Here is a 15,052-nt window from a genome sequence, read left to right as displayed (position 1 = left end):
CAACACTGATATGAATATAACTTTGGAGTCTGTACATTATTTTTACGTTTATTTCCATCTTCAATTTCAGTGAAAGGAGTCGTAAACTTGATAATTTTGAGCACTATTCATAAATGATTCAGATCATTCATAGCTTAATTGTTCTTTTGAGTGTCTTTTGAATAAAAATAAATCCAGTTTGACAATATTTCATCTGAAGACTATGTCAAAATGTTGTAATAGACTAATCATGAAAATGCAATGGTCACCTTCTACTAATACTTCCAATCCATTTGTTTAGTAATGACCTTGAGAGTCTAATATCATTTTCTACTTTTTCAATGACAAAAGAGGTCTCACAAATCGAAGTAATAACTATTAGGGAATTCGAAGTCAGAATTGAAGTGTACCGGTTTTGTAATTGTCCATAAGAACTGAATAGACAAATTCAACCTTATAAATGGAATTGATATCACTTATTAATGTGTTCCAGATGATTAGTTTGCTTTTGTTTTTTATTTGTTTTGTTTTGGTATATGAAGGACTCAAATCGATCAAAAAAAATATTCTTAGGGTAGAATGCGAAGTATAGATGACTTCCAATGAAGTAGCCGGATAAGGAGAACTCCCTCTATTTATCGCTGGGTTTTTACTTGATTATTCTTGATCTATATCAAAATTCATCACTCCTCAGTTCCCATAGGAGTATACTACGATTCCATATAAGATCTGGAGCGGCGAATACATTCTTAAGTCGATAATCTATGAGATTAAAAGTCACTATCATGGACTTTTACGTTAAATTGTAGATTTGTAAATGGGTTGGAGTGTTGATAGGATCTGAAGTCCTTTTTGTTTCTAAATAAAGATGAATTTAGAAATAATAATATTCACAGGAATTGTTCATTTTGATATAAGATTCAATTTTAAAATAACTCTTACATATGTTTTGAATTAAAGTTCGTTTAGAGTTGAACAAAGAATAAAAAGTTTCATAAAGTTCCCCTGGATAGTCATGTAACTTCTGTGTGTATCAATAAACGTTCGAACTCTTCATAATTATCAATGCCAAGCTGTCTAAATAGTCTGGAATTGAGGGAATGTGACTGGATCTTCTTTAGCTGTGATAAAAGTATTAATTTATTTGTGGAGTCGACCACTAAGATTTTTATGGTACAAGACACAGCCTATAGATTACACAAAGCACTGCAAGTACACCATGTTCGGCTTTTGAAGAAACATATGAAACAATGATGATGATCTATCATTGATGTTCAAAGCATTAGCCCGATCAAGAAATCCTGAGCGCGCCAATGTTAACTATTAAATATATATATTTACAAAATCAATCAAAAAAGTGCTTGGCATAACTTTTATTCAATATGTGAACCCATAACTTTAATAATTGCCTCAATGCAAAACCTAAATCCCATGTAGACCTTCACTATGTAGTCGGACTCGAGCTTAGTCAATTCCTTGATGAAAGCAGACTCCTATGAGGTGTAGCACACATTTTTTCTGACAGACGCGCTTAGATAGAGAAGTCCAAGGGATTTGCGTCTGAAGAGGAGGGCACCCACATGTTGAGGTCTCAAAAGTCTGGAAATTTCTCATTCAGGAAGGCATGTCTCAAATCTGTACCTAGACCACATCTGTGACCATGTAGTAAAGATGTTTTAGTGTATTATCCTTTGATTGATTGTTTTTTCTTCCATATTAAGGTTCTTTCAGTACTTTACCACTAACAAACTTGGTGTTGACTTTTTTTTTCCTTCCCACTAAACCAATTCCTATAAAGAAGGTGATTTGCAGGCCTTGTTGTAGGAAATTAGCAGCACGAGTCTAGGAAGTGACCCCTACATGAAGAATCAAATCGGCAATATTTCCTGTGAATCTTTTCAGCTCGCCTGTTGATGTTAGGGTATGTTCTTAATAGCACTAATCGACAGTTCTAGGGCGCTGGTTAAAGTTGTGTGGTTCATCAGGACCTACGAGAGTACCAAGGATTGAACTTTTCCAAGAAACAGCCATTCTATACTAATAATTACTCAAGGTCTTTATTACTTTAAAAACAACTGGGCCTTAATATATCAGCAAAACAGAGATTACTTGATATTTTAATTTCAAAATATACTGGAACAGAGTCCTAAAGTACCTAAACAATATAGATAAGTTTATATATACCTAAATATCTGTATTTCTTTATCCTTAATACATAAAATCATGGGGTTGATCACCATAAACCAATGAAAGATTTTGAGCGTAAAAATTTCTGATTTGAGAGCTTACTCTTACAAAAATATGTTTCTTTGGAAAGCAAAACCATTGTTTATACAATTTGAAAAAACAGATTTCCATTTTAAAGTCATACTTAACCTTACAATAACTTTGTACTGGGATGATATTTTTAATTTTTAAATATTTTGATTAATTAAACCAATCAAACAGAGAGATGGTCTTTTTTTTGAGCTCATATAAGACATTTTTAAATTTGATAAGAAAATGGGCATCAAAATTTTCTTATTATAATTTATAATTATTTAACCTACGTTTGATCGATAATATCAAATTTGTGACTGTACTTAATGGTCCAAAATAACTCGTTTCTTTAAAACTTTAAACAACTAAATCTTAGAGGCCTTTTATTTGGCAACCATTTGAAGACCATTGAAAGACCATACTTATTTATTTTTCAATTGTGCCCAACAAAAACTTGTGTTGCAAACATTTGTCGTTAAATGAGAACCTAAATTACGTGCATTTACAAGGTTAAATATACAGCGTACTTGAGTATACTTATATCATCACTGATTTGTTTTATAATTAACGTCATTAATTAATTAAAAAAGATGAATTAAATTATATATAATGTTATAAGTAAGTAAGAGTATTCGATTTTTTCAAATAACTCTTTAGAGGGTTAAGCTTGTTTATATAACCTTTCATGGTAAGTTGATTATTTGAAGCTTTTAATAATATACACAAAAACACTTTTGATTAGAGTATATGTATACAATTTTGTAAATTTTGAATTAACAGGTCATTTCTACAATAAAAACGGAAGATCTTTTAAGTCAAAGAACGCAACCTTTCCTTATAAATATTTTTGTAGGATTCAAATTGCTATAATATCAAATAGGGTCAGAGATCTTATCCTGTAGTATTTTCTAATGAATGAGTGGGCTTATAAAGGTAAAAACTATTTAAAAAAGTTTTATACAACAAGAATATTAATTTACATTCATTAAATCAAATCCTTCTGATTACTAATTAATTTAACACTCAAAATAAGTGTTGGAGTTGACAAATATATAACACTTATACCTAGACTAATGTATTTCTATTAACCTTGATTCATACTCGAAATCTATTTGCAAAATGCATACTGTGCGTCATAAAATGTAAATAATATTTTAAACTACAACTTCATTGTTGAATAGCAGCTGATAATACATTTATTTACTATGCATATAAAACTTCACATCTTTTCTTGTTATGCATTCCTGTCAAAATGTATTCTTTTACCGGGTTCTACAGCCAGTACAAACAGACAGACAGACAATGCTGTAAAAGCCGTAAAATAGGAGGATTTGTAGAGACCTGCTGCCCTTTTTTACTTGTAAAACTTCTGCATGATTTGATACAGTAAATAAATAACTCTTTCGATGCATATGAACAATCGTCACGGGAGGGATCCTTTTAGAAAATATGTAAATGTATACAATATAAAATAACTCATAGTAAAAATATTTTATGGATTAGCTCCTAAGACCCCCTATCAAATAAACTGTAATAGACGTCACTTTAAGGATGGATTCAATTCCCAAAAATCCATTTTATATTCATAACAAAGAACACAAATAATTACACTTCCCGATGGTACAAAAGAGAAAAGAAGAAGAAAAGTCCTCTAGTAAGAAGCCGTCTGCCTTCTCTCTATAAATAAAAAGGCGGGAATGGTTTTATATAAGTTCTTTACAGGTTCTGCTATCCTATTAGTAATGAGCACTCCATTGGTATATTTCTTCCCTTTTGTCAGTGCGCACGGACAGGCGGCTCTGCTGAAGTAGTTATCAAATGGTTGAATTGGTATATCAAAAAGCAAATGGTTGTGTGTCCAAGGAAAACCAAATATACTTAAATATGTATATAATGTATGTTCACGAAATATGTGTACGTGAGAGGTTTGGTTATAATAAATGGATATTAGGAAAATAAATTATATCTATAGTATATAGATATTTTTTGTTTTGTTTTGTTTTTTGGTAAGTACCTCTAATAAAATATGGTTAGAATAACTTATCATTTGGTAATATATTATGAAAATTTAATCATTTCGTGTTTGTTTTGATGAAATTAATAAAATAATTATCAGATTATTTGATTAATTAAATATTCACGAAACATTTATTATATATTTATCACACAACCTTGTTTTGTTAATAAATGGTTTTTAATCCCATATCGATGAATGTAAAGACAAGATATGTATTAAATATTTCATTGCTGTACTAATTAGATATGGAGTGAGTCTATTTCAAATATTGCATAAAAATGAGGATACAGAGTATTTATTTTGTTAAAATAATAATGATTGATCTTCGAACAAATAGTTCTGAGAAATATATATATATATATTTATTATTTATTTGATATTGAATATCGTGGGTAAAATGCAATTTTAATTTTTAATAAATTATATCTTGTTAAAGTTTAAAATTCAAAGTGTTCAAATTTTCATGGACTACTCGTTAAGAAAAAGAATATATGACTCAAGTGGGGAAAAAATACGTTGATTGACTCCATGAATCATTAAACAAAATAAAAATGCAAGTCTAATTTTTATAAACTTTCAGCGTTGCAAACGTATTGCCTCAACGAAAAAGAGCAATAATTTTTTGAAGAATTACAAATCAAATTTCATAAATGTCATATGGAGAATATCTTTATTTATTTATCAAAAATGTTTATAAAAATCAGTCAGACTCTTTGAATTTGTAAAAAAAAAAAATCAATTTCTAACCCCGATAACTACAATTTTACCAGTTAAAAAAACTAAATAAAATTTTTTTCTTACAAATGGACAAGAAATCAAAATCAACAAAACTTTAAACACATTAATTTAGTGTAAGTATGTTTTTTTTTTTTTTAAATAGATTTTTTGATTTTTATATGAAGAGAAGACTAATTATTTGAGTGGACGTTTTCCTATCTTGCCCTTGCATATAACCACCCCCAGTTAGAATCAACTTCAATAAATGAACAAACCAAATATTATTGTGCCTTTATTTTATATTACATAAGTGAAAAGTTTCAACACTGATCGTAAAAACCTCCACAATATTCTGACTCACAAGCCTTGGCACAAATCTTTCTAATAATGTAACTATGTCTATTATCCATTTTGCAATAGCCTTTTGCCTTAAAGTTATTGCAAACAGCAGTATAAGCCACTTTATTTCTACATTCATCTGAAAAGTACAATAAAAGTTAAAATGGTAATGAAGTATTCATGAAGGGAAATTCTTACATTTACACTTATTGCAGGTTCCAGCACAAAAATATTTTACGTTTTCCACGTGGCACAAATATCGAAGTTCCTTACATAACTCATCTTTAATTAAATTTTCACAACCTGAAATAAATGACTGTTATAGTCAGAACTATGCAATTATCTAGGAGATTACCGTCACATAGTCCACAGAATCGATAACAGTTTCCATTGGTACTTAAACATCTATCCGGAATCTTGAAACAAACTGAATCTCCATCCTGACAATTACCTGTAAATAGGTATACATTATTATGGAAACTGAGTCCTTTATGCTGAACGTTACCTTTACATCCGCAGGTCCTCCTACACTTGAAGTAATATGCAGGTTTTATACAACTAGTTGCATCAGCTTCGCAGTTATGAACCTCATCACGACAATAATCTAATCCAGGAAAAATACAGTCCATTATTCTCCTACTTTAAATATTACTTATTGAAAGAAAAAGGTGCAGATTGTAATACTTAACGTGAAATATATAATAGTTATTTTGCAATCCTGAGCATCACTTATTATTTAAATGATTAAAAAAAAATATAATTTGAATAAAATATTAAACTAAACTTTATCATACATAAAGCAACAACAATATTGAAATAGGTATCTTACTTAAGCCTTCAATTTCCACTCCTATGACAAGTAAAAACAAGAGTAACAACATTTTCAAAAGCATGTTACTCCACTCAGAAATAACTTTTGAATAACCAAAAATTAGAGGGTTGCATATTTTTTAAATGGATTTAAGGTGAATATCCAAGTAACAGACATCATTGTTGTTCAAGTTGTCGTTTTAAAAAATATATTTTTGTACAATAAATAAATTCAAAAGTTTTGCAATGGCATTGAACTCTGCAAATATTTGCTTCTTACATCTGTGTTTGATCCATTTACAAATTAATTGCATTTCATTTGATAATAAATGATGAAAAAAACAGAAAATGATGCGTTAGAGGGTCAATTAAAATTTGCCTTAGAGTTTCATAAAAACGCTATTTTTTAAAATATAAAAACATTGAAATCGGTCGATATGGAATTCCTTTAGAAGATTTGATGATTTTGTATATGAATGCCGTATAATTTTTTTCGATAATATTTGCTCATTTCTTATCCACGGCTATCTATCCGTAAACCAATGAGTGAGTATTTTGATATATTGTTTAAGAAAGTTGGTTTTTAAATACATAAAAATATTTTCATCCAGTCTGTTTACAAATCAATTAGCCCTTGAAGAGATTGCAAAATTATATTTGTATCTGCAAATTATATTGACAAATGAAAGTATCTGACATTCTCCAGCTTTTCATCACATAATAATTAAATTTGAAAACGGCTTATTTTCACATGTGGTTTTTTACGTACTAAATGTTTGATTTATTTGCAAAAATATAATCTATGTCTTTGTTGTCATATTTTTTTTTGCCAACAGATGATATAATTATGTCAATAGGACTCGTAAGTCGTAATAAATTGTTGGAAAAAAAAATTACTTACCAATAGCAAATGCACACACTTGCAATAAATTGCTCAAGTCAGCAAAAAAATTTATAAAAGATAACTAACTGGTTTTTTTTTTGTATCAGTTCTTCCTCTCAAGAATTTTCCAAATTCAGGTATATCGACATTTTTTATCTCTTTTATTAAAGTGGCAAATTTATAAATAATGTTCATAAATAAGATCGGTAAAAATTACTGTTTTCACAAATTATAGATAAAAATATAGTGAAGAGATCACGTCAAAAAAATAGTCCATAGTGTACTCATGATATCAAATAAGTAAGCCTTACAGCACAAAAGGGCTTGCACTACATTTAGAGAACGGTTTTTGCCATGGCAGTAGGATATGACTGTGGAAGTTAGTAAAATCTTCAAAGGCGCAAGATGGTGCAGACATCCTGAGACGAGTAAATAATAGTCAAGTAATATGTTCTAAGAAAATGATCAATGTAAAAAATAGCCAGTCATTTATTAAAAAGTTCAGATTTCAATGTATTAACATAAATGAATTAGTTTCAAAAAGATTTCAAATTGCATTTGATTTTTAGATGAAGTTGATACATTCTTCAATGTTGTTTTTTGTGTCTAATTTGAATAAAACTCTAATTACGCGAAACCCTAACGTATTTTTACCTCAACCAATGAAGTTGAACGGAAGTTATATAGTTGGCTCTGTTAGTTGGTATTATTGTTACTCACCAGGATTACGGCAAAAGTTACGGATCAATTTTGATCAAACTTGGTACAAAGAATAAATAGGTTCAAAGTAAAAGGCCATTGAAATAGGATTTGCTTGAATAGAACCATCAGTCAGTGCAACTATATATTAGTTATATAGATAAAATTCTTAAAAATGGCAATATTTCAAGAAAAAATATATATTAGTTAATTCAATTACCGAGTGGTCCAATAAAACCTGAACACTTATATTGAAGAATCATTTTTCATAAGTGAGGTTTATTTCCTGCATGGAAAATTTCCCTTGGGAAATTTTCCATGCAGGAAATAAACAAAGTTAGGACACATTAAGTAACAAAATATTCATAACTGCCAGGTGGTGTTAAGATCTTGAGTCTAAGTCAAGAAGCGACCAATTAAAATAACCCTATTAAGAGGGCATCTATATATTAAATGCGAATGTCTGTGAGTGTGTGGGTATGTATATTTGACCGGGAATTTCGCCCAAACCAATGAATGAATTGTTCTAAAAAAATTCCTATAGGTTTTTAAGTCTCAAGAAGTGGTTATGGTATCCATCTTTTTAGCCTTCAAGGACATGGAGGTCTTAAAATAGCATTTTTCAAAAACCAATATTTTGACTATTTTATATAAAATAAAAGTCGTACAATTCTAAAAATTATTCTTGCTGCATTTCGGTATGTATCTTTGCACACTTTTTTTAAAAGAGATTATAAGATTTAGAGAAGAAAAAAACGAAGAGAGAATAAGACAAATAGTTTTTGACAATAATATGAAAGTTAAGCAAACGATACTTAAATTTGAATATTTTTTCTTCTCTAATCCTTCAATTCTTTAAAAAAAGGTATGTAAATGACGGATAAAATAACATGCAACGAAAATAACAGGGGCGTATACAGAATTATACATATATATATATTTTTTTTTTTTTTTGGGGGTTGGAATGTTTTCGAAAAAATTCCAATTCCAATTTTTGCTCTGCTTCATAATTTGATCTAAATAGTTTTTTTTTAGAAAATAAATCCTTAAAAAACAATTTTTTACCTATATTTTTTTAGTACAAAGCAAAAATTCCTTGATTTCACGGGAGGGATGTAGCCAACTCCCCCTACGGAGACTTCTGATTAATTCTTTATGTTTCATTTTATATAAAGCAGAAGAGTTCATATTTAATTGTGATTTCTTAATGTCCCTGTCAACGCTAGGAAAACCTACTCTAGTAGCCATGAAATGTCAAACATTACCTTGTGAATACAAATCTTATGGAGAAAAAAATTTATCACCTTGAATTCTTATTTAAAATTTTAAAATGTATTGATAGGTTTATTTGTCGAGAAAAGTTACAATTTTATTCTACTCTTGCTCTACCAACGTCATTGTTTCTCTATCCTTTGATCAAAATGGCGTAATTTTAGATACCTACATGTTTTTTTGTTTCATTATTTTTTCAATTGTCTTGCAGCTTCTTTTCTTGGGTATCTTAGGTAGATACAATTAAAAAAGTTTAAATTATTTTTCTCTGTTATGAAATATATATATACCTGTCATATTATAAAAAAAACGAACGTGTGAATTTGTTAGTTGAGTCTTATAATTTTATAAATATTGTAAGAAAATAAATTATGATAAAAAAGGCTCCAAAACTAAGAAGAACCAAATTGAACACAAACTAAATGTGAACCAAAGTGTTCTAAACACATGCAGTAAGTGCAGATATTGTTATTTTAAGGGAATAAGTTGTGTAAAGGAATCTAGGAAAGTTCGTCGTCGCAAAAATTTGCCTATAGAAAGTTTGCCGCAGGATTACTCGCCCTAGGATAATTTGCCTTAGAAAAATCTCGCCGGGCAGAGGAATTGCCTTCCTTCATTAAATGTAAATATTATTTACATTAAATAAAGGAAGGGAATTTATTTTATGAATTGTAATTCTTAGAGATTTATATCAAAATGATCTTTTAACTATTATTTAAAATATTAAAGAATGGGAATCAGCATACGGATTTTTTACTAGAATTATATTGGAATCGTCCCATCCCTATTTTACATATTGAAATGTCATTTTTAATAAATGGCGGACAATTTTCTTGAGGCCAAATATTGTATGTATTAATTATAACTTCAATTACTTGAAAATATCATGGTCACTTTTTTCCTCCTGATTGATACATCCATATACCTATGTTATTATCTTGCATTATAACATTTTTATTTCAGATCAATTAAGTATTTTTATTTAATTTAATTTATATATTATATGGCTTATGGAAGTCAATTACTTAATGTACAAACATTTTCTTACTTGTAATCCTCTAATTTTTAATATAAATTTTTATGCATAAAAAAAAAAGGAGACATAATTATGTACCTATCCACGAATTTCTAAACACCTCCATAACCTATCATAACGTCAACTCACTGACATAAAAATTTATGCTGTATTTTGTCGTCAGCTTTCAATTTTGTAGCTTATTGCCTCTTATTTGTGTTCTGAATGTAAATATATCCTTGAAATCTTTTCAGAACTTTCAGATATTAAATTTTATAATAAAAAGCAAGATTAGATTGACATCAATATGTCAAATAAAATATTGCCTACAAAGAATTGAATTTTAATATTAGTGATGAGATATAATAGATTATTATTATTTGTTTTAAAATCTGAAATATAAAAAACAGTATTTATCAATTGATTTGGTAATTACGTACCTACAAAATTAAAGAATCAATCAAAAAGAATAAAAGATAGGATGTGGACTTTTAATTATTAATCAGTGGATGAAATTTGTAAAACTTACATAAATACAATTAACCGTTTGAAAAGTTTGTACGTATTATGATTGGTGTGTTCAAAAAGAAAGGTGAGTTTTCAAATTTCGCGGTCAACGTACATTTGGTTATTTCGATTTTTTTATTTTTTGATGTTAGTACACTCGTGGTGAACATATATTTACTATTTCAGCTATATAATATACTTAGTTTATGCGTGTTCGGCTATTTTTTGCTATTGAAAAACATTGATAAAAGAATTTACATCAAATTTTGTGTACACAAATGAAATTAAGTGCTCCAAAGCACTTGAAATGTTGACAATGGCATAGTGTGAAAATGACCTTCGTAAAAATAATGTTTACAAGTGGTACAATCTCTTTCAAGATGGCCGGAAAAATGTCAATGATGAACCTCGCTCTGGACTCCCAAGACCGCCAACAATAGATGAAAAACGTAGCGTAGAGCATCGGGAGTTCTTACTATATGATTGGAGACATTCTCTTGAAATTATGCGTCACTTGCAAGAAGCAATACTAAGAAAACGTCCGGAATAGTGGAAAAACAATTATTGGCGATTGCATCAAGGTAACATTCTGTTTTATTGGCGAAAAACAATACCGCAATTTAATCTCAGCCATCATATTCACAGGATTTGGCCCCAATGTGACTTTTTGGTGTTCCCAACTCTGATGAGACCTATGAAAGGACGGAGTTTTGTAACAATTGTGGAGATAAAGTCTGCATCGATGGAAGAGCTCAATGCTATACCAAAAACTGCTTATGAGAAGTGCTTTGAGGATTGGAAAGGGTTGGCACAAGTGTATTGTATCTGAGGGGCGTTACTTTGAAGGGGACAGCATAAATATTTATCAATAAATAAATATTATTTCTAGTCTAATACAAAGTCACCCTACTTTTTGAACAACTTCGTACATATAAATGATATCGGGATAAGAGTTCCTAAAACAAAAACATGATTCATTTACCAACCGTTTCTACATTTTTTTAATGTTATTACATGGACATGTTATATTTTATATACTACGTAAATAAATACAATTTGGTCCACCTACAAACTTTTGCCTACCTCCTCCCCAGAGTATAAATTTCAAATTACGTGTATGAGCCTGACCCCCCAACATTTAATCTAAGAGAACTCTAATCAAAGTTTTGTTATTTATTGTGTAAAACTTGAGATATTAGGAATATAATCATTTATTTAGTAAGAAATATGACATTGCAATTGTAAAAAAAACTTAATTGCTAAGTGATGAACGAACTGATTTTTGTTGAAAATTTGTAGCTCCCCTAATACCAACATATGAATATTTACACTTCTTATACAACTATTATTATACAATTATTTATTACAAATCAATCATATTTATTACATATCAATTACAGTTTATTTTTCATAAATCATTCGTTGACACATTACTTCACTATTGATATATTTGCAATATTTAAATGAATATATCCCGAGCCAATTTTAAATACAAAAAAAGGGTATATTTAAATGCATCAATTATTTTCTCACCACATGTTGTATTTGGTGATTGATGTATGCAATATAATGTCTGAAGGATCAATTAAGCATAAAATGTTAGATAAAAGTCCTCTTTTCAAGAGAGCTTCTATGATGGAAGTACAGCGTTAAAGGTACACATTTATTTTTTTTCAATCCAGAATGACATAGGTGCACTATGTGTATTGGAGGAGGACAATGAGGCGTCATATTTCTGAATAGAGCCAGCTGAGAAGGTTGAAAAGAGCAAAGAAGATTTTAAATTTTCTCAAGGCCAATACAAATTGGGGCAAAGTTTCGCTCTTTTTTGATGATTTTTTTTTTCACCATTGATGCCACTATGAATAACTAAGCAGACGATACATCATAACCGAACATCCAGCCAATGTGAGACATATTTTCAGAAAAGAAATCCAGCCGGAACCATGATCATGGGTGTTGTGGCCAGAAGAGGCCTACTTTTGTGGAGAGGAAGGAACGGCTCAATGCAGATTTTTACATCGAATTTCTGGATAAGAAAGTGTTTTTTTAACAGATAAAAGTTCGGGGTAACTTTATTTTCACTCGAGAGTGAGCTCCTTTTCATCGCGACAATGAGACACAGGCCATCCTGAGAGAGACAGCATTTGGGACGTTGACATCCCCAGACGCAAACTCCTTGGACTACTATCTAGGTGCGTCTTAGAAGAGGGTGTGTGGTACTCCTCACCCGAGTGTCCAGCCTCTAGAGGCTTCCATCGAGAAAGAGTGGACTAACCTCCATTCTGACTACATAGTCAAGGTATGCAAGGGATTTATGCCTCGTATTGAGGCAATTATTTGAGCCGAGGGCTCACATATTTGAAAAAAAGTTGTGATGAGCACTATTTTCAGATGATTTTGTTAAATGAATGTCCTCACAAAATCTTTCGTTTAAATTTACATTAGAAAAATTGAAAATAATTAATTGCATACCACTTCATTAGATCAACCCAGTACATACATGAAACTTCTTCAAATATAAATTTTTTATCAAGCATATGTAAATTGATATTATTCCCATTTTTCAAGGTCTAAACTAACTGTATGTATACAGCAGTTACTTTGATTTAGGGCTTTGGCTATGTCTGGCTTCATTCATGACGTTTTTTGAAAACGGTGCAAATGAATTAAAAAAGTTCCCAAGTATTGCTACCATATTCTAGAAAAATGTATTTTCTTTAATTTGGTACCCCTTTCAATGGTATATAGCATCAACTTCTGGGAAGCTACTTCTTGGAAAACAAGGACATAAAACCCCTACTTTTGTAGGGGTTTAAATAACGTCCATTACACATATTTCTAGAGGATGCCATAGATAAGGTCAAGTCGACAATAATACATCATGCCTCTGAACAGAGCCAGCTGAGACGGTTGGAAAGAGCAAAGAAGATTTTAAATTTTCTCAAATCAAAATCAAATCATTTCTTTAATCAAAGTAACTGCTATATACATACAGTTAGTTTATACCTTGAGAAATGGGAATAATATCAGTTTACATATGCTTGATAAAAAATTTATATTTTGAAGAAGTAACTGGTCTATTTAGTTAATTTAAATTTCTGAATGGCAATAATATCAATTTGTATATATTTGACATACAAAGACCAATTTGATAAGGTATAAAGTGCATACATATAAATATACCTTGTTACAGTATAAAAGAATCAGTGATTTCTTGAGTGTATTGTATATTTGTAAATAGTTGTTGATTTATAATAATTAACCCACTCATTTTTAAATATTGTTTTCTCTTTATGAGATAAGCAGGAACGTGATGATTCAATTGAGTCTTTATGCCTATTATGTGGAAGACAAATTGATCACAATTAAAACGGTTACTCACAGTGACTCTGCTACAAACAATGACCCATTCATATCATTTTACACAATTGTATCTATACTAGAGTATGACTAGGTGTGATTCTTTCATTATTTGCATTAGTTGGGCAATAGTTGGTTAAATAAGCAAATAAATATATGTATTTTTCATACCCTTCCAATTGATAAAACAGTCATTTAAACATTACGAACCTTTGAGGGACTCCTCATTCAAAAATACGCCCTCATTAAAGGGAATACTTACGGATGTGTCACGCCTTTCAAAAGACTACAATTTTTTTCTTTAAAATAGGAGTATTATAGACTTAGTGTGTACTCATAGATCCACATTGTTCCAAATCGTGTTATGCACTCCTTATTTAGGTCTGAAGACTGCAGGCCTGTCCCATTCAGTCTTGGTTTGGTCCAGTTCAGTCCTGCATACAAGTCCAGGAGCTTCTGCAGGAGGGTGGCTAGAGGGGCTGTCTTTTTTTCATCCTATATTTTTCTTATTTTTTTTTTCTTATTAGTATGAAAAATAGGGGTAAAATTACATTTTTTTAAAGATTTATTTTCTTAAAAAAGGTCATTCGGGCCAATTATGCAGCAGAGCCAAAAATTTAATATATTTTTTTAAATCTAACTTTTAGTGAATAGCTATGGATTTTTGGAAATGTTTTTCCAAAAATTTAAATTTTTGTCATTGAAATTTTTTTGAAAAAATATAATATTTGAAATTTTTTTGAAAAAAATATAATAATTTAAATTTTTTTGAAAAAATATATTATTTGAATTATTTATCCAAAATACTCAATTTCCTGTGAAAAAAATTAAATTTTGTGTGAACAGCTGTGGATTTTTGAAATTTTTTCCAAACATTAATTTTTGAATATTTTTTTCCAAAAATATTCAAAAAACCAAGCACTCTCAAAAAAAAAAAAAATATATAACATAAATATATAATCCTGCGGACGCCCCTGCAGGGACTGAAACTTATAAAGTTCGGTCTTTGATTACGTCAATCAACTTTATTTCTTCTTTTTTTAAATTAGTTCTAGTACTGACAGTCGGAAGAACCAACAGTCTTGAGGACTGCTCCCAAGGACTGGTACACCATTAATTTCACACTCTACATTAGTTTTTTGTTGTTCTTTTTATTTTGTGTTCAGATGAATAAAAAAAGATAATCATCAAG

General features: G+C 29.8%; 1 protein-coding gene and 1 long non-coding RNA gene across 6 annotated transcripts in view; both read right to left on the bottom strand.

Annotated features, from left to right (window-relative positions):
* Positions 1-5,251: 5,251 nt before the first annotated feature.
* Positions 5,252-15,052, bottom strand: part of LOC121129302 (uncharacterized) — a 95,690-nt gene continuing 85,889 nt past the window's right edge. The window contains exons 1-5 of one of the 5 annotated variants that reach the window (XR_011783456.1): positions 14,123-14,475; positions 5,817-5,915; positions 5,667-5,762; positions 5,510-5,614; positions 5,252-5,450 (exon numbers count right to left, since the gene is read on the bottom strand). Coding sequence is in view for 3 of the 5 variants with exons in the window: in XM_040725012.1 (XP_040580946.1) it covers positions 5,293-5,450; positions 5,510-5,614; positions 5,667-5,762; positions 5,817-5,915; positions 6,141-6,204 (522 nt within the window). In the remaining 2 variants the exon portion in view is untranslated. Of the gene's footprint in view, positions 5,451-5,509; positions 5,615-5,666; positions 5,763-5,816; positions 5,963-6,140; positions 7,978-14,122; positions 14,476-15,052 lie in introns of those variants that run through there. The other 4 variants (XM_040725012.1, XR_005868412.2, XM_040725019.2 and 1 more) reach the window with 4 other exon arrangements.
* LOC139907123 (uncharacterized) lies at positions 11,693-14,115 on the bottom strand. Its single transcript, XR_011783460.1, has 2 exons — positions 12,583-14,115; positions 11,693-12,526 (listed from the first exon to the last, which is right to left on the bottom strand). It is a non-coding gene; the product is annotated as an uncharacterized lncRNA (long non-coding RNA).

Source organism: Lepeophtheirus salmonis, chromosome 1 (assembly GCF_016086655.4).
Source record: "Lepeophtheirus salmonis chromosome 1, UVic_Lsal_1.4, whole genome shotgun sequence".
Lineage (NCBI taxonomy): Eukaryota > Metazoa > Arthropoda > Copepoda > Siphonostomatoida > Caligidae > Lepeophtheirus > Lepeophtheirus salmonis.
This window is presented reverse-complemented; position numbering and strand designations above follow the sequence as displayed.